The 26300-nt window shown below is 37.7% G+C and overlaps 1 protein-coding gene across 7 annotated transcripts in view; it reads right to left on the bottom strand.

The window, feature by feature from the left end:
- The window catches only part of NALCN (sodium leak channel, non-selective), a 242394-nt gene that overhangs the window by 14113 nt on the left and 201981 nt on the right, over nt 1–26300 (bottom strand). For 6 of the 7 annotated variants that reach the window (XM_064504258.1, XM_064504285.1, XM_064504272.1 and 3 more), the window contains 16 exons: nt 21603–21704; nt 21105–21174; nt 19717–19808; nt 19429–19551; nt 17098–17154; nt 16602–16722; nt 16369–16500; nt 14365–14532; nt 12866–12970; nt 12056–12162; nt 9921–10041; nt 9737–9835; nt 5085–5178; nt 4440–4546; nt 3971–4045; nt 452–571 (listed from right to left, as the gene is read on the bottom strand). In XM_064504258.1, the coding sequence (XP_064360328.1) occupies nt 452–571; nt 3971–4045; nt 4440–4546; nt 5085–5178; nt 9737–9835; nt 9921–10041; nt 12056–12162; nt 12866–12970; nt 14365–14532; nt 16369–16500; nt 16602–16722; nt 17098–17154; nt 19429–19551; nt 19717–19808; nt 21105–21174; nt 21603–21704 (1693 nt within the window). The remainder of the gene's footprint in view (nt 1–451; nt 572–3970; nt 4046–4439; nt 4547–5084; nt 5179–9736; nt 9836–9920; nt 10042–12055; nt 12163–12865; nt 12971–14364; nt 14533–16368; nt 16501–16601; nt 16723–17097; nt 17155–19428; nt 19552–19716; nt 19809–21104; nt 21175–21602; nt 21705–26300) is intronic. The other variant, XM_064504278.1, reaches the window with a different exon arrangement.

Raw genomic sequence — 26300 nt, 5'->3', positions numbered from 1 at the left:
TAAACATAGCCCTATAACCAAAATCGGTCAGCCAGAATCAGTGCTGGGTTTGGGACAGATTGTACTGTTCAGCAGTTTCGAACCTCTGCCTTCTTCCAGTCCTCTGCTCCCATCTGGATTCTGTGCATTGCTCCTACTTCCTTGCTGCTTATAAGACTCCGGTTGGCAAGAGCTCCCAGTCTCTTCAGGTTCCTCCTTTTCCTTATTCACATCCCCTCTAAGCACCTCATTTTTCTACAACATGTACAGACTCTACCTCATATCAGTCAGAGAACTTTTGTATTTCATCATCGCAAAACAGCAGGATTCTTTCTTAGCATCAGGGTTATTTTGTTTTATTCATACTTCCATATTAGTCCCAAGTTTACCTTGATATAATGTAGTGGTGACTCCACTGCTGGTGCTTAGCAAATAAAATCAAGCTTAATAAAGGGTGTTTTGTAAATCTTACCAGTAAGGCAAAGTGAAGTATCACCCATATAACTCCAAGAGATGTCACCAAGAGATCGTAGCGATTTCTTCTGCTTTGCCAGAAGCCAGAAGGTGACATGGCAATAATCTTCATTGTGACCTACGGATAAAGACAATATCTCAGTTGTACTGAGGAAATTGTTATTTCTCACTAAGAGAACCTCTTCTATCCTCTAAAGTGTTTGACTGAGTTCATCTTATGAAACGGTTTCAAATGACCATGGGTAGGTTTCATCTCATCTAATAGTTCCCATGTGGACCTGTTAAGTGGCTAGACTAAGCTGATCAAATAAGCTTCCCTTAGATGGAAGAAAACTGGCACTTGTGGAAGAGCACAGATGACCGAGACCGAGGGATGAACAGTATTCTGGAAGTGTCCCTCTCTCCATCAACTATTGAAGGAATGCAACTGACTGACTCAGACTGGATGCTTAATGTGTAGATTGATGAGGTAAATGTGGGTTTAAGATTTGTTAGAGTTAGGCAGTTATGAAGTTAGAAAATGATTATGATGATAATATGCAGCTAAAAGAGGTGGCAATATCCTATCTATCTATCGATCCATCTATCTAATCAGGTTAAAATCATATAAACACATTTGAACTCAAGACTATAATTGTGTTCTGTAGCTCCTGTATTTCAAATTAATTAAAAAGCATTCTCATATTGCAAATATTCCTTGCTTTAAGTATAGCAAACACCATCGGTATTCAGCAGCATATAAGAGAAGACTGCTAAGAAGAGTAAAGGCAGTACATTTCACAATATTCATGGTAAAAACAGCAAACAAAGTGCTTGACATTTCCAGTACAGAATACTGGTGTAGGATACTACACCACTGGCTGGTGGTGCAGGCAGGAAGCTTGAGAGTAGATACTGATGAGAAACAGTCACTAACAGGTAACAGATACTGATGTAGCGTTATGCAGGAACAGCAGATGTGAAAAAGAGTATCTCATGCACAGTGCATATCAAAGCCCAAAGCAGTTAAAGTGCTACTATATAAAGGCAATAACTGTCAAGCATTCATTATGTTGTTTTTTCATTCCAGCTTGCAACATTGCTATTTAATAATATTCTTCACATTTCCAAAAAAACTAAGCTGTATTTAAAACACTAGTTTGAGGCAAAAGTTTGACATTCCAGTCAGTTTATTTGTGTTATAATAGTTTCTGAAGCCTGGCTACAGAATGAAGAATAAAGTCAGGAATTTTTACATTCCACACAGAGCTTTGGGCTCAGTTCAGATGCCCACAAGTAGCCATTTGTCTAAACACACAGAAAGAGTTCTCTTGATGTCTAATGATCTTTTGAGGTACCTTAGGGTATCCTGCTTCACCTCTATCCAATCAGCTGAGATGCCCTAGAATATCTGAGACATCTGCACGGGGTTGGCAGAGATGACACAAGATCTGCAAAACATTGTTCTCCAGCAGCAGCTGTTGGATGTAAGGGTGGATAAAGAAGGATATCTAAAATAGCTTTTGCTGCCTTCAGTTGTTTAGGCAACTGAATCCCACCCTACATTGACACCCACCCTTGATCACAATGGGAGCTTAAACACCTACTTCATGTAGGATTTAGACACCTTGCAATTATAAAATTACATCTCTCACTATTTTTGATCATTGATGTTGTGACAAAGATATGAGATCTCTAAATTCTTCCTATTCTTCTACACTCGTCTTATTCTTCTATACCACATACACTAATGCGAGCAGTATAGGTTTAAGACTGAACCAGGATTCTTTAGACTGGACTCAGTGCCACCTTTAGGTATCAGATAGCCTTGGGCCTCTCAAATACCATGTCTTCTAGAGGTTAACCTGAATGTACTGAATTAGGGAAAATCCTAGGCAGAAAGCTGTATTTATGTGGCTGCTAAGCTGTAAGAACTTGCCTGGCAGGTGTCTGCTATGAACCACCCTAGTGAATTTGTGTTTATTTCAGTGAAAGTAGGAAGTGCTTATGAGCAGCAGGAGTGGGCTCCAAACCCCTCTTGTATGACCGAGATTAAGGTTAAAAAACAGATAGAAAAGTATAATTAAATCCTATAGAAGAGCAAAATGCCATAAGGTTTGTATAGATCCCCTTAAAGTCTCTCTTTCTTCTGTCTAGCAAAATGATCTTTTACTTGCTCTTTCTTAGGAACACAGAGATGATAAGTTAGGTGACTGGTAAACCATTTTATCTCCAGATACTTCTACAGTGAGACTTAGTTTTAGATAAAAATCATGAGAATTTTTTGTATAATTCAATTTACTTTTGCTTCTTTTCTCCATAAATTGCATGCACTCAGAATGTCACAGCTTGCCTATTGAGAGAGTCAACAGATTTTTCTTGGCTCTGACACAGTTCCTTTGAAATTCTACAAGAGTATCTGTTTGTAGAGTAAGAGAAAAAGGATTTTTAAAGACACAGTTATTAGGTAAATTAAAACCTGTCAATTTATGATAGAAATCAGACTTTTCTGTGTTTCCTCATTCTCTCAAGAGATATTGATTTCTCCTGGGTAGAGAAAAAAGAAGCAACCACATGGACAGACTCTATCTACAGCTGCTACAAGGTATTCACTTCATTGTTTATTCATCACTGCTGGCAAAACCTATCACTGGAACATAGGAACTGTCATAGTGGATTAGAGCAGTGGGAAATCTAGTCTACTATCCTGTTTATGATAGTGGTCAGTATCAGCTATTCAGAGGGGACTGAAAACAAAAATACTCACTGCAAACTTATAAAAGAATTATGTACTAACCTAACCACAGAGGAAGTGTCTTCTTTAACCTCGTAAGTGTGTGCTCCGTTAAACTATGGATATCCTTATCTATATACATTTTTTAAACTCTTTTTAAAATGCATTTAAGTCCTTAGATTCAAGTCTTATGAAAACAGGTTAATTACACCTTGCGCAGCTGATTGTGGTGACAGTGTTTTTTCATAGACAGATAACAGTTATCACATGGGATCCAGATTTGCACAACGGAAGATAGACAATACTGGAATTTTACACACCTTATTAAAAGGTATTAAAATGAAATCATATGATTGATAATTTCAAAAAAAGAAAAATGCTAGGAGTTTGATGATGTCACAGTTACAGCACAGTGGCTAATAATGCACTCTATTCTGAAGGATCAAGCAAAATCTATATGGAACAAGCAGAACCTCCATGACAGACAGAGCTTGTGCTATACAGAGTGAATTTAACTCTGGGTGTTCTGTAAAAAAAGGGTTCACTGATTTGCCCCTTCCACTAGCACAAAAATGCAAGTTGAAATGATCAGAAGAACACAAAACTCAAGGTGGTAGAGCGCTGCTACTACTGCAACAAATTAAAAATTTATTCCTATTTAAGCACAAGCAATACGGAGAGTCCCAAATGTATATATTCTGAAATAAAAACTATAGTGAAGAAGAAGATTACATCCCTAAAGTCAAAATGAAGCATATAAAAGCTAGTCTTAATCTCAAGAAATTATGAAATATGTTACCTTACCTCAAGGACAAAAATGAAGGTGAAAACAACAGACATTGTTGCTAAAGGAACAGTCACCGGATCTGCAGCATCCCACTGAAACGCAAACCGCAAACAAGAGGAGCAGATGTTAAACAGAGTTAAATCTGTATTCGCCACCTTAACTTTTCTTGCAGGGTTTATTAATGCATGGATTTCATTTTAAAATATATTCATGTAGGTATGGCATCTTGGTGTATCCTTCTCTCATGGCTTTAGAGTTTAACCGGAGATGAAGTGGATGAGACTACCAAAAGGCAGAAATTGTCTCAGCTCCACAAGTTACAACCAATTTACAGTAATCTGTGCCAACTGTGATTGCCGTATCTGGAAATCATATGTTTCCCTATATTCATCACAGCAATGGCTCAATTGATATTTAATTTGTGTTAGGAAATATGCAACACATATAGTACTGCTATAACAAAACGCTTAAAAGAAACACAATTACCTTAACTGATAACAACACAGATTGGGCCAGAACAAGTACAGCTATAGTTCTCTTAAAAAATGGATGCTGAGTTATATCATACATCTTAGCTCTAAAGCCATCGTTATCTGAAAAAGAAAGAGTTAAAGGAGAAGGGTTAAAATACACAGTGGTATTTTTCTCTCTCTGTTTCTTGACATATTTTCCATGTTCATTAATGGCAACATAATCCTTGACCAGTTTCGAAATATATTTCTAATTTTCTGCTACAATTTCCCATATCAAATAGGGCTTCTGAAGATGTAATTTCGAATACTGAACACCAGTGTTGCATGAAGGCTTTTGGTACTTGTAGGGCAAGTGCATCATTCAACTGCTGTCAGGTTAATGCATTCCATTCATATCATTAACAGCCAACTGCAAATATATTTCATTTAAAAATTCATTTTTTCATTAAGGCTTATCCTAAAACCATCGAAGCACAACCTTTTTTGGGTGGATTTTAATAGCCTTATGCAGAGATCTGTAGTTGGAGCCTGTTTCCACATTAACTTATGCACAACCTCCTAGTGGCCTCACGATTACAATTTTAATTTGAATCTTAGACTCCTGGGGAATCATGAACACGAGGGCTCAACATGAATAAAATCAAAATATCTTTGATACCCGGACGAGGTGGGAGATGAAGAGGTTGCGCTATCTTCAGTCTGCTTTTCAGATCTTCCCATCGTCTCTGATCTACAGTCAGTAAAGCTGTCCCCTTAATAAACAAAGAGAAGCGTATAAAGCTTTTGTCATATAAAAGTTAAACATTTAAATGCTGTAAACACGAGAACAACATCCTCTTTGGTGTCTGAAATAAAGTTACATAGGCAACTCTCCTTAAATAACACAGTGTTTGGGTAAAGAAGTCAAAGTATCAGCCTGTACTCGAGAGGATTTCCGTATGCATTAGCTGCGAGTTTCTGGGACTCAGCGCAGCAGGCACAGTTGTTGCTCTTTGTAGCAGCAGCCCAGTGCGGGCAGTGAAACACTGCAGGAGGGCTTCCATTTGACTGAACATCACTTGCTAGGAAGCACTGTTTTAAAGAGGGTTGATTTGGTCTGGACTTCGCTGCAGAAAATCCTGTGGCTTGTCAGTGCTGCTACAGTTTCTCAGGGAACAAGCCCTGTAGGAGACTGCTGCAGCTCTCCATGCCTCTTATGCCTGGAGTATACATGAAGAAAAATAACTATATGCTATGAATCTACAACAGGTTTCCGTGAAGGAGAGGTGGAGATGCACCTTCAGGGAGGGTGATGGTAGATGGTAATGCGTGTGTTTTCATAACACAGGAGGTTTATTACTTACCTTTCTTCCACCATACTGCAAACCAAATAGAGTTCAACATTATTTAAAATGACCTTCAAAACACAGTAAGGTCCTCATCACCTCAGAGAACTGTAAAATCTCATGGAAGGAGTCTGGAGTTACAAAAACAAGGGAGACCTTTTCAAGGTAAATGTCACAAGTTTGTCTCCCAGGCATTGGATGCTTCTCCAGTTTGTGCTGGGGGCACTAAGCCGGGCGAAGGGTGGGATGCTCTCCAGGACTTGCCTTGGCATTGGTGTGTGTAGGCTCTGGAACTGCGGCTGGCTGTGCTACTAAGGTCAGGAAAGCTCCTGCCGTAGTGGACATAATCTCTTTATGGAGCTGCATCCCCAACCAGCACCCTGCGAGGATGTACCCTTAAAGATGATACAGACAGTGACAGGTATAAGGAGGCCTATTACTTGAGTTAGGCCAAAAATTGCAGCAACCAGAAAACCTTAAATTAAAGAGAATGGGTACCAAAAAAAGTGGAACTTCGTAAAATTTATAAACAGTGATGCCAAAGTCAGTAGATCTGTTTATCAGGAACTACTGCTTTCATCAGCTGGTTTATTATATGAGGATCATAGAGCAAGAACTCTGTGAAGGGGTCTATTACCCGGAGTAGTTGTGTTTGCATTCAGACTTGAGTCAAAAAATAGCCAGATTATTTGAGTCAGTCATAACCTCACTGCCAACTGAACACGTAGTGTTTGACAGCTGGGGAAGTGATGCATGGGGGCTGTGAAATGGATGTGGTGGGGAACCCCTTGGACATTGCTGCTGAGATTGCTGGAGTCCCAGCCCAGTGCCTCGTGCAGTACTTTCCAGTCCCGCATCTCTAAGCCTGCTGTCCATGCAGTTCGCATCAAATACTATGGCATACCTTAAAACTGAAATTTTAGTTTTTAGCCAATTGTTGGTTGTCATGTTAAATAGTTTACATAATAATTTTTGCCCAACTTTCCCCTCCCTCCATTCCTAGAACTATTCAACCATACATCAGCCATGAGCTTTCTAAAGCCAGCATCTCCTTAAGAGACCAATAGTTTGGCCAAGTAATTAGTTTTAAGAGGATGCCTCTTAACCTCAGACAGGGAACTGTTTTGTTACCTTTTTTTATGACTAATTGCTAACCCTCTCCATATCTTATTTCACATTTTTTCAGTTCCTGGATATTACTTCAGTCTACCTGAATGTTGGTCACACTCAATTTTTTTTCTTCTTCATAACTAACTATCAACTTCATGCTTTCAACTTATTCCTAAAGAAGTTTTCTTTCTCCTATAGTAGCTAAATACATAAAAAGTAACAGCAATTCAAGAAAAAGAGAGAAAAGAAAATCATTAGATGCAACAGTAGCTACTTGAGGTTAGTAAGAAACAACTGAAGAAGAGAAAATAGATGACATTATTCCTGAATGATTTATCCTGAGTGTATTTTTAGTACATGTAAATTATACAGAAATATTGCAGGATGTACCTGTTCAGTGTAATTTGCAGGGAACTGTTATTAGTGAGCAGGTTTTTTGATGTTCAGGCTAAAGCTTGCTTTGTATTCAGACAAGGAACTGAGGGAATAGAGCACTCATATCTGAAACTGTGGTCACAGTTTGGGGAAAAAGTACAAGCAGAGACAATCATCTCAAAATGATAAATGTAGAAATCAGATAATTTTCTGAAAATAATCGGAACTCTAATTCAGGCCATAGACCTCAGACTTCCACATTGATGCTGGCAGCTCATGCAGGGGCAATTTGTGCTAAGATGAATTGTTTAATTATCTCTTGAGCTCACAATCCTTGTAAGCCTAGCGTTCACACCTTCCTGCTCCCTCTGATTTTGAATTGTAGTGAACACAAATAAACTTTTATCTTCCCCATGAGTTTGAGCTCTCCTGTGTCTTTAAAGCTGAAAATCCAGGGAGAGGGAATGAAATGAATGTCTGTTAAACATTCACATATAATTAAAGGCCTTTTCTCCCCAGCTAATGTTCACATTTCCAACCCTAAAAGTAAAACACTGGTGAAATATTTACACTGATATTGTGAATAAACTATTTCAGAAGTAACCTGTGGGCTGGCTCAGAGCATCTTATTCCATAGCCTACCATCATAAACAAGATGAATAACATGTTAGGAATTAAAGATATTTGATTCATTTATGAAAGAAAGGGAGAAGAGAGCAATAACACGGTGTAGGAGATTGACAGCAGTTAGTGAGACTGGCCCTAGTGTCATAAAAACAGAATAAAAGCTATACTAGTAAGGGCAGCAAAGATCTAGCTCCTCCTACTTTTTTTCTGTAACAATGCCCAAAAGCAGATGCCTGTTTATGTAGCAAGGCGATCCAGAGCAGCAAGTTGTTCCTGACAACCTGGGCCAGAATTCATGACAGATACATGTCAGGGCACAAAAAAAACTGAAGGGAAAATACACCACATCCTCGCACTCAATACTACACGCACCACACCTCGACAAGGTAAAAGAAAGATGTTCAATCAACTGTGATCAAAAGCTATTTAAGAGTGAACTCTGCAGTGTGACATTTCTTCTTCTTGCCTACACTCATGTCTATGAAGGGGTTTCTGAGGAGATTTACTCATGTAGAAAGTGTTAAAGGGCAACGAAGAAGCCATTTGTAAGACAGAAATACTCAGCTAATATCTCAATAGGGTCTCATGAACAATTATGTACCTGACAGAAACATACATAACTAAATATATCATACATATACAACAAAATCATTAAAGGAAGAATTTTAAGATTTTTAAATAATAATATTTTAATGAATGGTAATTTAAATAAAATGGCTTAATTTTTTTCAAGCCTTGCTGAAAAATATATACATTCTATGTATTTTACCAAGAATGACTGCACTTATCTCACCAAAGTAAACTGGAATCATGCAAACATAAAAAACACTTTCTCAACAGTACAGTCTTTAGGCTATTTATTTGGCTCATTTCCTTCTTGACTCCAATGCATGATGCCTTCCTTGCCCACCCTGCACACATGGTAATTTGCTGCTCAGCAACCTTCCCGAATGAGCCAAGTGGCTCGCTTGAAGGGCACATGTGACAGCAGTGTCTGCTGCACGCAGTAGGGCCATGATCAGCATCCAGTTTGGCTCCATCACTGGCATACTGGGATGGATGTCTTGCATCCCCAAACCCCAGAGCACACAATCATCCTTTCCCTCCAGTGTCATGACTGATAAAAATATCAGTCTGGCTAGTTGCAGCACAGACGTCTAATTATTTTGGGGCATTTTGAACTGAAAGGTCATAAAAATCAATAGTTATGTTTTGGGGCCACAGAGGCACTACAGGAAACTTAAAAAAAAAAAGTCAAACTAAGTGCTGTGCACTGTGGATGCTATTTCTAAGCAGTGTAGACGTGAGCTGTTCTGTAAGAAGTCACTTAGGGTCTAAAGTTTTCTTCTTTTTAGGGTAATCCACAAAGCCTGTGTAAACTGCAGTTCCTTCCTGGAATGCTAGCCACTTTTTTGCTTGAATGATGGACAATTAAATTTACAAGGTACTCTGCCGTCTGCCATGATGCTTTACTTTGGATCTAAAATACTGTAACTGCAGGGCTCTAGTGAGACCTCTAAGTTGTAACATGTACAAACAATAACACACCTTTTTTTCTGCCACTGCATGTATGCCTATATCAGACTAGAACAGCCTACTCTGGCGCATCTGTAAATACATTATGCTCCAGGTTCAACCTACATCTGTCAACACAGCTGCATCATAAATTAACTCAGACAGTTCTGAAAAAGCATGTGATAGATTGCTGTAATCCCAGGTCTGCACTTTGCAGCGAATGTGGCTTGCAGTATGGTGGAAGAAAGGTAAGTTAGTCTTAAAAGCAGTCTTAAGAGGTAGTGTAGACAGTGTGATATCACATTTGAGGTTTATTACAAAGCCAGTTCTATATACGATAAACCACCTTGTTCAGTACCTTGTTTTCATTGAAATTAGCGATGACAACTCCAACGAAAAGGGTCAGTCCAATCATGCAGCCCAGGAAGACAAAAACATGAATATAGATTCCATGGATCTGAACAGATGAAAAATACGATTAATCACTAAAACAAATCAAAGTATGCGTTGTAGAATTCAGACAGTCTAATGAGCTTCCTTACCGGCCCAACACGATGAATAATAACATCTCTGACTTCCACCCAGCCTTTTAATGAAAGAACTTCGAACAGTGCCAACATAGCATTCCCCACATTGTCAAAATTAAAATTCCGAGGATTTGCCCTGAAATGCAATACACAAATAGGTGTACATATTCTTTACTTGGTACTTACATCTGAGGCATCTAATTGCAGCTCCTTCAATGTCTAATGTATACAACTCTAAAATACAATTACATCACAGTCAATCCAGGAACGAAGCTGCTCTTTCTATTTGTTACCTTTATTCTTCACAGCCTGACTGATATTTAAATAGCTGTCTTGCTACGTTGGTGCCTCTGAAATACATCATTCAAAGTTCTGCTTCAACAAATAACAAAGCAATAGCAAAAGCAATAAACGTATACATCATAATTTCTCTTGATTCCTATATATGTTTTATTTTATGTTACTTATAATCTGAATCACTGTAATGAAGCTTATAACACATTGCTGTATTTTACAGTGCTTTGCCAATAAAATTAGCTAAATACAGCATTCATGAAAAACAGATTTGATGGCACTGGACAGATTCTGAAATAAATGTACCTGAAAAGGAGAAATTTCAAATCACATAAATGATCCAGACTGTTAAGTCAGTAAGATGATTCAGAAAACGTTATTCCTTATTTCATTCTCACCAGGACTGATGGCCCAAAGCAAAATTTACTGAGAAAAAATTGACATCTTCTCAGCTTTCTGACATCATATTCTCTGGGCTTTTGTACCCATTAAAATTAAAAAAGGATGCTTCCAGTTGAACATTAAAAGTCCCCTCTTTGGGCTAGGTTAGCATATTGTCCTGCCTCTACAGTCTGAGACTGATACTCCAAGGAGCCCAGTTACTATTCAGAAACTTACAAACGTAAATAGTTGGATTCCAGAAAAGAAGTTGAGTGTTGGATGCTTCTGAAAATCCAAAAATTCAGTGAAAAAGAGAGCTCTCAGCTGTTTAAAAATGTGGCCCTTACACTGGCATTAAACCCTTGAAAATCTGGCCAGACATGGTCAACATGTGGTACGAATGTCCTGGTGGTAAAATGTTTTTCTGCAATAACAAAACATTCTCCAAAGTTTGCAGTTTTGCTGACTTAGACAGTTTTTGATTATTTCTGGATCAGGCTGAAGTGGACTGAATTTGCTTACTCGTAGGAAGAATTTGTCTGGAGCATACAGAAACAAAGAGTTCTGCAGATGTCACAGTTTCACTGACTGTTCAAATCACAGCATATTATTTCGTTAATGTAGGATGGCTCTGAATCTACCACTGCTGGTACATTCTTTACCCACAAACAGAGTCAATTAAAATAATTGTGGCTGTTAAGCTGATTTTGCAAAATGCAAACCAACCTACTTTAAAATATAAGCAATTAAAGAATTTTTTTGGCCTGTACAGGTGTTGGGAAATATTAAAGGGACTTTATCAGAATACTAATCATTGACATAATGTTGCCTCTTAAATAATTTTTACTGCATTATTCCACCAAATAGATCACAGGCATTCCCTACATATGAAATAGTAAGCAGCTGATAAACTTGCTGGTAGATGGTTGGTATAGTTGAGGGCATAGACATAGAAGTGAAAGGCTGATTCCATGCATGACTTATTCTTCAGTTTTCTGGATAGTTGTAAGCAGGTTGCTTTCCATTTCTTTTTATTCCCACCTTTCCCTATTTATTCTTAGGTTCTGGTGCTGAAGCATGGCTATCAGTGTGTCTCTATAATAATATTAAGCACAATGCAGTGGCAATCTTGGTTCACGCCAATAATTCCTGCTGTAATAACAATCATATGTCAAATTTCTGCATACAGTAACTATTGGTATTCTTTTTCCTTTCTGCATTATGAATAGCACAGCAGGTTAAGACCTGAAGAGTTACATATACCTAGCTTTATACTAAATATACTGGATACTTTTTATCCTTTACATCGTTTGACTTAAAAAAAATCTATCAAATTTATATGAAAGTTAAATGGGCTCATTTCTTATCAGTTTTGTTTCCTTTATCCCAGCTATATAATGCCATGATATTCGAGCCATATTCTAGATTAATAGCTGAGTTTCTAAAGAAAGATGAACTGAAGTGTAACAACTCACCAGACTCGTGGCACCCAAAATCCAGGCTTTTTCTCTCCAGGTCTTAGCTTTAAATTTAAATTTTTGGAAACACTTACATTTATTCTGAAGATGCCGTGACAATCTTCCTATAGTAAAATAAACCACAATGTCAGATTAAATAATGGCCTGCTAGAGAGGTTAGGATGCTAGTACAGACAATCAGAAGCAATGAAAACAGAAATGAAGGGTTATTTACAGGTTGGGATTAATAGCAATGGATCCTTACCACAGGCAAAAACGCAGCTTAGGAAGGATTCAAAAACCCTGCTCCTTCCAGGACTGAAAGGGCTCATTATTCATTCTTTGTCTAGCCTTTGACCTCTTTCCTAAAGACCACTGCACTCTTCAGGTGATGATGGTATTTCTCCAAATGGAAACAGAGTAACAAAACTAACTCTCTTCACTCCACCTACATAGCATTTCCAGTGCTTTTGATATCTAGCAGCCTAACCTGGCTTTTAACCACTGATCTAGGAATGCAAAGGTGTCATATTCCATGATTAATTCCATTTGATGTCCAGTCTTTTGCAGATAGTATGGCATGAGTTTGACAGCTTTTTCAGATAGTCCCCAATATTTGGACTTGCCTTTCTTTTTACATGGAAACCTAGCCTTATCCTCATCCTTTCAACCCTTATTCAACTTTCCCTCTGTAATCCTGCTTCTGAAGAAGAAAGTGCCCAAGGTCTCCATCTCTCTTATGATAGCACTGACTCCCCCACTTGCTTTCCCCAGCAGGCAGAAATGGTACAGCAGACTATTATTTTGAAGTAAGAAAGCAGTTCTTACCCTTGAGATGATGTGCGGATCATTGCATTTAGCCAGTTTCCCAGCAAATAGCTGCACTCCAAAGCTTGCGAAAACAAGCATTAATGTCAGCAAAAGAATAGAAACCTGTAAAGAGGAAGTCAGACTTGTCAAACTTTTATGCTGCAGACTTGAGAAAGGGGTTCAGATCCTTTGGCTGCATAAACTGTGAAATAGGGCTTTCATGATAGACACTTTACTTTCAGTTCTGATAAAGTAACCACACACTCTAGTATTATAAATATTGTTATTGATATAGCATATAAGAATAGTAGATAGGGATCAAAGCTTCCTTGCACTTTATGTACAGTCTTGCTAAATTTTGTCCATACAATAATTAATCTGAGCAAGCCATTGTTAGATATTTAATTCCAGGATAGCTTCAATAAAGGTTTGCATAAGCAAATTATGATGTAAATCACAGAATCACTAATCACAGAATCACTGAGGTTGGAAGGGATCTCTGGACATTATCTAGTTCAACCCTTCTGCTCAAAGCGGGGTCACCTACAGCAAGTTGCCCAGGACCGCGTCCTGTCAAGTTTTGAATATCTTCAAAGTTGGAGACACCACAACATCTCTGGGCAACCTGCTCCAGTGTTCAAACACCCTCACAGTGAAAAAATGTTTCCTATGTTCAGAGCGAATATCATGGGTTTCGATTTGTGCCCATTGACACAGCACTCCAGATGCGGCCTCAACAGTGCTGAGTAGAAGGGAACAATCCTTTAATAGGATACAGCATCTATGAAATGCTTACTGGCTTTGTACTTTTTGTCCTTGCTTTTTTAGCAACTGACTGTAAATATTTTGTAGCTTAGCTTTTCTGTAACAACCTGACCTAACACAGGATCAAAATGTCTGTTGTTTAGGCTGACATGTATCACTTAAGAAAACTTGGGTCCCATGACAATAGATTAGGTTCTGAACAAGCAACCACAGACCGTATTGTTGTTATTACTATTATTATTATTATCACTGCACAATCATCAACATGCAGTGAGATAAGAATGAGATCCAGATCTGTGATGAATTGCATTGTCTCTGATTGTCCTTCAAAAAACCTGCAGGAGGTTGAGAATTTCAGCTCTGAAGCCAGATTTACTTTTGTTCTTGCAGAGCTGCCATATTTTACTCCTCATCTTCCTTCCTCAGCTAAAAGTATGAATAAGGGGTATATTTTCTTTCAGTAGTTCTTCTATGTAATTATGACCAAATATACACTGAATGAATAATGCTATTTATAAAATAATAATTACAGCAGCTTTACTTAGTGTAAATGAAAATGAGTAATTTATACTCTGAATTTTTAACCTGTTCTGTGGTCCTCTGCAGTGGTAGCTACAATACAGTTCTCCAAAGAGAAGTAAACACAGGATAATGGAGAAAAGATTAGAAAACATAAACATTATAGAAAAACGATAACTTTTTGCTCCTCTACATCTTTTTGTGACCACAAGAACAAAATAACTGACACATACCAAAAAGATTTCCTTAAAGCCACTAAAGAGCTCTCGTACAACTTTCCTCATCTGAGGGACCAGTTTAAAAATTCGAAGAGGTCGGAGACATCGAAGAACCATTAAGAGCTGAGCTCCAGATTTAGCAGGGACGTTCTGAGGCATCCAGCACAGGAATATCAAACTTACCTTGAAGAGATACAGTAGGAGAAGGGAAAGGAAGATTAGGATTACAATGTTTTACTTGACCCACAAACAGCATAGAACCTCAATAAATGTGTCTCTTCCTTAAAAACTGAAGGCTAGATTAAGATCTTAGTTTTGAGGCAAAAAAGCCTAATGCAGAAAAAGGACTTGGATCTCCTGTGCCTTGGCTGATTGTCCTAACTAGCTGGCCTCAGCTTCAGCCTCTGTCTTCACCTTTGACTCAAAATCTATTTTATTCTTTTCAGCAGATGGAACAGTTCTAACAGAAGAAATCAGATTGGCTGATTTGGAGCAGGGACATGAGCTATATTCTTGGATCAGGCTATTTCATCTCTCTCTCTCGCCATCAAATAAAGATACTATCCTGAAACTGAAATATCATCACTGGGAAGGTTTGTTAATGGAGTCCTCAGCAGTTCTTCCTCCTGCTTTGTTACAGGCACAAGTAGCTTTGTCACAGTATGGTTTTATCACATGAGTATTTGGCATTTCAAAACATTTTCAAACAGCATAGTCATGTCTTGTAGTCTGTAACAATGTATGCAAGCTGGTTATTTGTTATAAAGTCTGTTAATTCCTTCTGAATCTTTTAGGAAGTTTTTATAAAGGCAGCATTATTATAGGGAGGCAGAGATGAGAGTGTTACAATGAGGGAGGTGCCCAAAAATGGAGGATCAAGCTGATATCACCAGTATGATTAAAAACATAATATGATTTGTTAAAAGCAACAGCAGTAAACACAGCCAACCCAACAAAACAAAAAAAGAGTTATCACTGCTTCTGACTTTCTTTTTAGACCCTGAGCACACTTAGTACCCAAGGTATACCACTTACATCTTCCTACAAAGAAGCAACAAAAGCAGCAACAAAACAAATTCAGAGGGATTTCAAGAAACTAATGCAGTTCCCGACTATGCATACTACAGTTGGATTTTTTTTATATATGTATGCATATATTTATTTATGGTAACAGTGGAATCTTTGATACAAATTGATCATGACAAATTTTATGCAGCACATCTGTCTGGTGGATTAATCTCTGAAAGATTTAATCTAAATCCATCAAAGCAATTCTACTTAGTAATTGCTTCAGTTATAAAATATTTCATACTGTATTATATTGAGCACTATTTAAAACACATTCTGTGGTATTTATTGTCATAACTGAAGAGAAAGTGGAAGCCCTTCTCTTATATATGAATGAAATGCGAGAAATTAATACCGGACAATGGAACATTTTTTCGTGAGAAATACTGCTGGTAGGTGTGGAAAACAGAAATATGGAATATAGAAAGATGCTGCTTTGCTGTCTTTGTGCTACACTGGGAAAAACAAGGATGTGCTTTTCATTCCCCCTTCTATTAGAGTAGTGACTTTTGAAACATCTTCTGTAAAGCAGGAGAACTGTTGAGAGGGGAGGAAGCAATGAATGACTAAGAAATAGATAAAGATTATCCTGCATAAAAATGCTGAAGCAAGGGCAAAGATCTGGATCTTGTGTGGGAATTAAATAAGGTCTGATATATAAAACAGATCAACACATAAATACTTAAAAGGGACCATACAATGAAAAGCCTACACTAATTCGCCAGGCAGTTAACAAATACCAGTGTATCTGTAGATGTCTGAACAAACATTTGTACGTGTAGCTGACAGGACTGCACACGAAAACAGTGGTGTTTGTACACAAATTACATTACTGAATTCGGACCAAGGTTCTGAGCCATATTTTTCTTTAACATTCCAAAACATTTATATATCCAAAGAGATCAAAATTAAGAATGCTACAGAAAACTCCCATAAATACGAAAAACTCACAAGATATATAAATATGTCCATAACTCCTCCAAAGTCCCTAATGACAGCTGTTGGTGTAAAAAACAAGCCATCTGCCATAATCTTCAGATTAAGCTCAATGCTCATGAATATTACAAAAACATATTCAGCAATCTGAAAATCAAAGCAGAGAACAGTCATAATTTAGTAACAGGCAGTGCAGAAAAACAAGGGGGCTGTGCTTCATTAAATGTATTATGATTTACTAACAATACCTGGAGCGTTGGAGCATGCATAACTCTTCGAAAAGGGGATTCGAACATCATGGAAATGCAGGAGCATATAGTTACAATGATCATGACCCAGTCCAGGTAAGTAACCAAACCCAGCAAATCACTGCAAAAAATACACAAGGGTAACCATTACAGAGATGCCCAGATTACTATGACAGATCTACTGTGTCTATACCACAGTTAAGCACTTTCCTATGAAAAATAAATTAAGCTGAGCGATGTCAAAGATTTCACCATGTCAGAAATGTGTACCAGAACTAGGGAAGTTACAAGCAAATAAAGAAGAAAAGTCTGACAAAAAATTGTCTCCCTATTCATCCCCCTTCCCGTAAAACTCCATGGAAAGAAAGACTTTTTTTGTGGAAAAAAAAGAAATACTCACACGCATACACATATATACACATACATGCATGTGTGTGCTCACGCACTTATACTGTAGGCTTATATGACCAAGTGAAGTTACTTTTGCAGTGCTTACTAAAGCTGATGGTATTTGGTATTCTTCACAGCTCCAGTAACAGGATCTGTTTTAGAACTATGAAAAGAAAAAAAGATGCAGTCATTTAAATTTTATTTTAGATACCCTTATAATTATACTATGCATCCATCACCTCAAAGTAACTCACATCCAAAATCAAGGATAAATTTTATCTTGGCTTAATTTTAAATGTATGTATGAGTTTCACTTAATTTATGCAATGTAAGTCATATTATCAATACAGCTAGTAACACTTCAATTATGGCATACCTGTGATTCCTCTAATGATTCTTTAAAAGGTTAGTTTTTTGACTCATGCTTCTGTAAGGAGAATTTAATGCGAGGATTTAGTTTTTTGTTTTGCTTTTGGCCAGAGCCGGGGGAGGGGGGAAGATGACCTTGTGACTGAATTTTATATTCCAAAGTGCTTCCCCAAGAGCTCTTTCTTTCTCAAAACTTATCCTTAACTGACACAGAAATCCTTCCACAGGCCCTATTTCTTTTATTGTTTGTTCAATCATTTGTTGATGAATATTTTTAGATTTTCCCCACCTGTGCCTCCTATGTAGCTGCCTTGCTTCACCTACAATATCCAAATGTTTATTAGGCCACAGAGGGTGAGAACCACTCTGTAAGTAATAAGAATACATGTAGGTGACACTAGTTAAGTTCCTGCTCCAGTAATTATTTAGGTTTTCTATACCAAGCAGAATGGCTTCAGCAAGAGAGGTTACAAGAATGCCACCTGATATCCTTCCCTGTCCCAGTGGTTAAGGGCACTTTTTACATATCTTTCACATCCTTGCAGCAAATAATGCAGAGGAAGGATCTGTGCTGAGGTCTCCTATAGCCCATGTGAGGGCTCTAGCCATCAGGATGTGAAACTGCAATCACTTGTTCCCTGTGTTTAGTGTGGAAAACTGACCTGACTGAGGCATAACCACTAGCAGAGATTTCATATTTACGAATTACAAGAATGCAAGGTGCATACAAGGTGCACAACTCACACCTTCTTCAGCCCAAGGTTAGCCAGTTATCCCCTTCAGTATGTAAAATAGTTTTGTGTGTACTTAAGCTCATAACTCTTTCCCACATTGTATATAGCAGCGTTCCTCAACTTTTTTTACTAGGAAAAATCCGTATCCTCTCACTTTGGGAAAAATCTTTGGAATCTTTTGTTTGGCAAGCTGGGTGGGGGCAATGAATAAAGCAGTTAGGACTCAAATAAACAAAAAAATGACTGTTTAACAAAATCACAGCTTTGCTCTTATTAAAATATTAAAATACTGATAATAAACATATCCTGTAACCCTTTGGCACTCCGTTATGCCAGCAGGCACTGAAGCATATCTAGCGAGTGGATGGGAATGCAAGTTTGTGTGCTTTGTTTTGCTTTTTTAATTTGCAACTCCTTCATGGACCAATGGACTGCAATCAAGTAACAATCACATAGAAAACCTAGGCACTGAACTCAAGGCTGCGCTTTTACACAGGTGGAAGAACACCTAATTACAGATATTGTAAAACTGAATATCTAACCTGCCTGATGCTCTGCCTTGAAGAAATTTGTTGAAGGGCACAGAGGAAATCAATAGTGAAGCAGGTGCTGAAAGCAGGTCTTCCAAGTGCCAGGTTCATACCCTTGAGCTATTTGCTGCCTTACACTGTATGTTTGCAAGATGACAAGCATTAAGCTCCAAAATCAGGGTGCCAGCCCATAGACAGAGGATTAGAAGAAGAGTGATTAGGTCATTTTATATCAGGTTGCTTGTAGATAGGTCTGTATCTGCCACACCTGCAGTTTAGCTGCTGAGTCTTTCTGCTTTTCAGCCGGTCTCTGCTGAACTGCTCTACGAACAGCTGAATCCTTCCCTGTTCCATTCTGGGCTTCTAATTATGGGCTAAGGAGTCTTCAGATGAGCAGAAGTAGAATTCATTTCTCTTCACCTTTTCCTACTCTCTCTGTGAGCCATGGCTGGCCTATAAAGACTCCCTGCCTTAAGCTGAGGAATGAACTGCAAGCTGACTCCCCAAGGTCTAAACATAGTGGTAGAAAACATTACTCCTTTCTTCTTAACTGGTGTCTGCCGTTACCCCCCAGTCTTGTCCCATCTCAGCATCACTGACTGCTCAAATGACTATGGCCTTACAGAGCATTTTATTGTTTCCTTTCCTCCAGCAGTAAGATTATACCATAGGTAACTGACTTACTGCTGTTTTGTGACCACATCATGCATAGCTTCCCTTCGAAAATAAAAGTGAGGTCTAGATTTCTGAGAACATGAAAGACAACACTTGGCTGAACCAACGGTTCCTATGAAATAAACTTACGCGTTAAAGCGAGCTCGTACAACCACTCGACAAAAATTCCTGAATCTGTGCTCACGACCAACTATGAAAAGTGGTTTATCAAAATATGGATGATTCTCTCTCAGCTCCTCCTCTTGGACTTTCCTTGTAAAAGATAGGATGTAAATTATTAAATGATATGCATTATCCCTTCCAAAAATATACCCTACATTTCTTTCTTTTTTCATCATAATTCCCAATTCTTTTTCCTTCACATAGAGACTATTTTATACAGAAAAGTGTACACTCAGACTTCTGATTTTTAAATACCTTTTCATTTCAGCTTGTTCTTTTTTTTCTTGGATCATCTTTATTTCACTGTCTTCTCTCTGTGCATTTCTGTATCTCACTGTGTTGGAGTGCTAGAAGCAAAATGATTCCTTTAAAATGAGATCCATGGGTTGTTTTTTTTGTTAATGTTTCAGATGAAAGCAAGATATGTTTTTTTACATAGAAATATTCAAATGAAAAATCTTCCTTTCCAAATGCACTAAACATCAGCTCAGTCAAGCATACTACACAGTATTTTCTATCTACATTGCAAGGCTGTTTATTTTCAGCAAGGCTAATTTCAATTTTAATTTCGTGTGTGAAGTGCAATCCAAGGCATTACTATAACTGCAAGGTCCTGTAAGCTCAGGTGAGGTCTGCAAATTGGAATGAACACAATCAAAATTACTAATGGCAATAATTGGGAAAGAAAAGGCTTTAGACACCCTTTGAGTTCGCTGAACTTGCTGCATGTACTGCTACACAAAATAAAGGAGGGCAGCAAGTTGTGTGGAACATACAGATAGGGACTGCACAGACACAGGCAGGGTGGAGAATGAGCAAAGACAGGTCCCTGAGCTCATCCAGTGGAGGCTACAATAAATTTTACTACTCAGAGTTAACTGCTTCTTTGGCTCACTTCTGGAGAGGTAAGGTTGTGTGTTACTCCTACTATAGGACATAAGCAAAGTCACAATCTGCTTTAAAATATCAGTTATCTACAGTTTCTTTCTACCATCATGTAGAGTAAATCATTAATTACTTCCTATACAGTTGTTTTTAAGTATGAAGCACATGTACTATGGTAGTTTGGAAACAAAGAGACTAAAAACTCCCCTTGAATTTTCTTTGACACAGGCATAGAGATCCATAAAATATCATTATGGATTTGCAGAAGTGAAAATGCACTCCACTGCACTGCATGAAACTATAACACAGGGAAATTTGTGCTTCTTCTTCTTTTTTAGTCTTTGACCTTTTGTCTGACAGTCCTCATGTTTGATAAATATTGTTAAACTTTCATTGAGAATTTTGAAGTACTGTTTTGCCAGCCTGAGCTATTTGTGTAACTCTAGAGTGAGGATTTTTAAGATGTCCTGGGTAGCAATTTAGTGTTCCTAATGTAGTGTCCACAGTTTCAGTTAATCTATCTCAGCAAGTGTTTCAAAACTAACAAATCTATCAGTGAAATAACCATGTCAATTATTTTGAGGATAATTCTAATGCAATTACGGCATTTGTTTTCTGATTTCCTTTCAAGATTTCAAATGACAAATTGTAAGCAAGATCATAATTAGACATCGGTCTTACACAAACAGTGATTATGTAGTACATATTCCTATTTCTTACACTCCCAAACTGAAACCTTCATATCTATGAGGACTTACGTCTTGGGTCAATGTTTCAAGAGATTTTCCTCTACTGATTCGCTGGCTGTTGGAACCATGTCTTAGTGACCTGAAACAATCATAATCAATTTAACGATACATCTTAAGATGAAATTTTGGCCTTTATAGAATGGCCATTATAAAGCATTGCTCTCCAGCCATAGCATATCTCAAATTCTTATCGTTTTTCTCTCGCTTACATCAGAAGCTTATATGTTCTTCAATTGTTTTCAATCCGGTATAACATAAGCCAATTTCTTTCCTTCTGATCTTTAAATTGATAGCTTTGTAGTCAGTGAAGGAAATGACATTTGAAATAAAAAGGCATTTTTTCCATTTATACACTCCAATGAATTTCATTACAATGAAAAATGTACAATTCGCCTCTTTGTACAAGTCGTTCCAATTTTACACAAGTCAGGTATTGTGCACATTTAGTTCTTTTTATAGCCTTTATTTTAAGAATATTTTTAAACCCTCCTTCCTGTCTGCGTTTACCTGCGTTCTTGTCGTATATGATGCTGGACACTAAGTATTGACCTTTCTTTTGCAGGCTGTCCCTCAAAGGATCCACTCAGCATGCGTTGTCTAGTGCAGGCCCTACAAAGAAATATGATGATGATGAAATACAATTTTCAGTATGAATGATAGCTTTTGAGGTACTGAATTCAAACAAGTTGGCTTGGCTTTCTGGGAATGCAAGTGCACAGTAAGACTGTAACAATAAAACAGTAACACTCTTTCCATAAAAACATCATATTTCCAGGGCAATGGCTCCCTCTCTGCTGTATCACTTGATGACCCTTCTCCACGTTTTAGCAAGGCAGCCCATCTGTGAACTTTTTTTTTGTGTGCTATAGAATCTATGTTCCCTAAGGACTTCATTCACTAAGTGTGAAGAAGGCCAAGCAATGCACCAATTATCAGTAATACGAACTTGTCAGGAATAAAGAAGGGAGGTAGAGCGTCATTTTAGGGTAGTCTCCTTCCAGGGCTGTACTAACACAAAATATTTATGAACAGGCTTGAGACTAACAACAGATCTTGGAGTTTTCTTCTATATAACCGGGACCAGGTATTGTTTGGAATGAAATGCTGCACACTGATGCTGTCCTGCAATATGAAATGTCTGCTCTATGGGAATGTATTGACTTACAGCATTTTGTTGTGTGGGGTTTTTACATTTCTTTGTTTATTTGTTTCATTTTGCTTTTGCTGAATTTTGGCAAACACATACTGTACAATATTTTGCCAGAACTGACTCCATTTGGATGATTGGTGAGTAAATGTGTTCCAACTAAATGGAGCATGCATATCCTCCTTTTGCTGGCTACAGTAAAACAGATTTGCTCAAGACAAGATAGATTTCCATTAAAATACAGCTGGCGTAGGTACTCCGATGGTAGAGGAACAGAATTTTAAATTTGGAAGAATATTTTGGCTTGTCAGGAATGCTACAAATTTAAGTCCACACAATGCATGGCTCATTGCTCTTTTTGTTTGGTGCAGTTATTCAGAGAAACTCACACAAGACCCAGCTGGTAATGTTTCATACTTTTTTAATGAATGGAATCTCCATTTTTTTTGAAAACATGAAAAAATCTACATGCTATTGGAGTGTCCACTCTATTGACCAGTTCACTGTGAAGTCTGCATAAATGCAATCCTTGACAGTATGGGATGATCATGCTTGATGGCAAAATGCTTCCCAGGCATGTTCTCTCCTCAGTATTGTTTAACATGATGGTCTTTTCCCCTTTTCTCTGCTATTTCTCCATCTTTTGGATTTAAACATACAAATGATAGGAGTGTGGATCCAAAGTGCGATCTGGAATGAAAATGAGAAGCTTAGAATGTTTTTCAGTGTCATCACTGCCAATTATACTAGCAAGTTAGAAAAATACATTGTGCTATGCTCATTACAGAGGTCATTAGATTGCATTAGATGGAATTGAGGCATCTTCCCATTTAAAAAAATCACTGTATGTCTTGTACTAAAATACAGCTTATCTCAGCCAAATCAGCCAAATCACATTCTAAAACCAGGGGATTTTAAACATTATGTTATGCAGGAAGATATGATGTAAGACTCTCAGAAGACAGTAACAGTATCATTTGAATACCTATGCGATTTCCATATTAAAAAAAAAAAAAACAGGTAAAGTTTATTTCCTAAAAATAGATCCTACCTAACTCCACTAAAATGATGGTCCAGTTTACCACTGCAGGGACAATGGAAAGCTCTGGTGTCTGACTTCTTTCTTATAGAGGCTTTTTGCTGTGATGAAGGGGTTAATTTAATTTTTTTCCTGTAAATATGAAATATTGTGCTCTGCTTTTAAAAGCGATTTCCTTTGATCAACAATAATATTATGTTAGTAATGATTTTCTTTACATCAAAAAGTGACTTCCACATAACCTTCTCATGAGCTTCTACACAGCTTACTTGAATACCAAGCTACTTTGTGAGTGAAGAACATAAACTTAGTGTGCATAATAAAAGAACATTAACTGCCCAGACAATAAATTCTTTATCTAACTTGATGAACAAGATGGCTTATTTGATTATAACAGTATAATAAAACAACTTAATCATACACTATAAAGAATAGATATGCATAAAGAGAAAGTGCTGGGGAAAGATTGCCAGGATTTTCTATGATGTCTGCCTTAATTTAGATACCTCAATCTGTATTTACCACTCATACACATTACCTAATTTTGCAAAACTCTGGAAGCCCTGCAGCTCCTGCTGAAGTCAATAGAGAAGTAATGAAATGCCAGTTTTACAGGGCAGAGATCAGAAATTGTTAGCAAGTAACTGCAAAGAAACTTTCCGAATTTTCATGGACAAAGATGACATTGTGAAAAAAACATGATTGCTTTTGATAGTTTCTGTCTCCTGGCATCCTCCACTTTATGGGAATTAGTGCCTTAATCTTCTTATTAAAAGCCACATTCTGCTTTCCTTTCATGTCAGAAACAGGATATTTTTCAGCAATTTAGGCATCTAGAGTTGCAGACCTTTCAGGGCTTTCGAAAAGGACAGTGTGTGCCAAGACAATTCAAAATTCCAGAGTTGTCTATCTTAACATCTACGATAGCATTTATCTCCTTACTGTAGATACCTACACTTATGTGCTTATTCTCAGTGCCTACATGTGAGTTAGCTGTCTATGCTTCCCTCATAGTCAGTGGAGATCTAGGACTCAACTAAATTGCCGGTAGAGAGGTGGCCATTGCCACCTGCCATGCCAGGAGGTATTTTGCCTTGTCCCCAGCTGCTGCTCCAGAAGTTTATGGGTTCCTCATAAGTTTCTGCCATATTTGCCATCCCCCAAAGGATGCCTTGGACATTCTCAGGCATATCATATGTTACTAGATGCCCTTATGTGGGCAACTTAATTGAGCATTTGGTCAATTCAATTAATGGTGTTTGGAAGCTATTCAGGTTATATCATAAAGTAGACATCTAAAGATAAAGCAGTCAGCTAAAGATCTCACTGGGCTCCAGTGCCTGCATTAACTAGATCTCTACTGACTACAATGACAGCTTCAATACTTAGCTCACAGGCAGGTGTGGTAGCCTGGAGCTGAATCCCACAGCTGGGACCATCACTGTCCCACAGTGTCAAAAATCTAGTCCTGTGTGGTTTACTAATTGGAGTTCAGAAAAAATGTTTTGATACATCTTTATCCACTTGTAGCTGTCAGAAGCTTTTGACATTTGTTTAAAAAATGCTGGCAAAAATAACTTTTTTCTTTTGTTTTTTGCTAAAGCTGTTCTTCCTACCTTTGTGTACCACCTGTACTAGACATAGATGGGAATGAGGAAGTTAGGAAACAGGAGACAAGACAACAGGAAATATGCCAAACCTTTCCACGTTGTACCTTGCAGTACTCTGAACACAGTCCAGGCAGCTGCAAACTGCATGATCTAAATTTGCCGTGAAAAGCACAAATGGAATAAAATATTCTGAAAGAGAAAATTTTACTTGGCAGGTTATTGAAAAGCCAGATTGCAGGCCAAGACCCTGCAGCACCATGTAATATTGGGATATTACATAGAACATGTTACCTGTGAATAATTACAAAGTCCAAACTTCTGAAGCCCCGCAAATTATCTGATACTTTGGAATTTCTGTAAAATAAGTAACAAACACAGTGTTCAAGTAACATATTTTTAGCTAATGCAAAATTTTAAATGCTTTGATCAATACTTCAAAATACTGTACCTTTCACTAATATTCTGACGTCTCTGAGGTCTCTTGCACAGAACATGCATATGGCTCATGCTTGGGACTTTTTCAGGGAGACATCCTTCCAGCAAGAAGTGTTGGTTACATCTTCTTACATAACATTGATTTGATACGTTTCTTTTTTATTTAAATAAGTGAATGTTTAACTGTTCTGTAGTATCTGTTAATATCATTGTCTGTTGTACACATTTGTTCTTGTTCTCCCCAAAAGCTGCTCACACTGAAGTCTCAGAGGTCTGGTACATTTCAATGAAACACTCAGTTCACAAAATATCAGCTTCATTCAGCACAGTTTACATTATGAATCTCTATCCTTAATAAGCCTGCCTGTGCCCAAATGATAATTTCACCTAACTTTTATCATGGTTAAATGGGATAACCTAAGATTCATGGTGATTTCACCTGCCAGGTGGTTTCCAGTGTTTCTGTCTCTCATTTTATAAATTTCATTCAATATGGCACTGTTTAGATAGTAGGCTAAATGTATATTACCACCACAACTACACTACTGTCCTTTGAGAAAAATATACTATTATTATAACAATCTGAATTTGACTGGTAAAATAAAATGGATTATAAATGCAACTTGGATAATTCATGGATTTTTTCCCAGTATTCCTCTTGTGTCCTTTCACATGTTTCTAAAGGAAAAAGCAAATATCCACTCGTTTTCTTCAGTATCTGCTCAGTCTGTTGAACTACAGTAGTGTACTTTCTTTTCTTTAGCTGCTTTGTATTCTCATTCTCATCTTGACTTGCTCTTTCAGCATTTCCTCTACCAGGTGTTTGTATAATCATTATTTCCCTTGGATTACAGAAGAATTGAGAGACTCAATGAAGCAGAAGGAACCTCAAGGAGTCATCTAATCTATCATCTCCCTCAAACTGGGATCAATGATACCTCCAGTCTTCTGGGCAGATGTTTATCTAACTTGCT

The sequence above is a fragment of the Dromaius novaehollandiae genome, chromosome 1 (assembly GCF_036370855.1).
Source record: "Dromaius novaehollandiae isolate bDroNov1 chromosome 1, bDroNov1.hap1, whole genome shotgun sequence".
Lineage (NCBI taxonomy): Eukaryota > Metazoa > Chordata > Aves > Casuariiformes > Dromaiidae > Dromaius > Dromaius novaehollandiae.
This window is presented reverse-complemented; position numbering and strand designations above follow the sequence as displayed.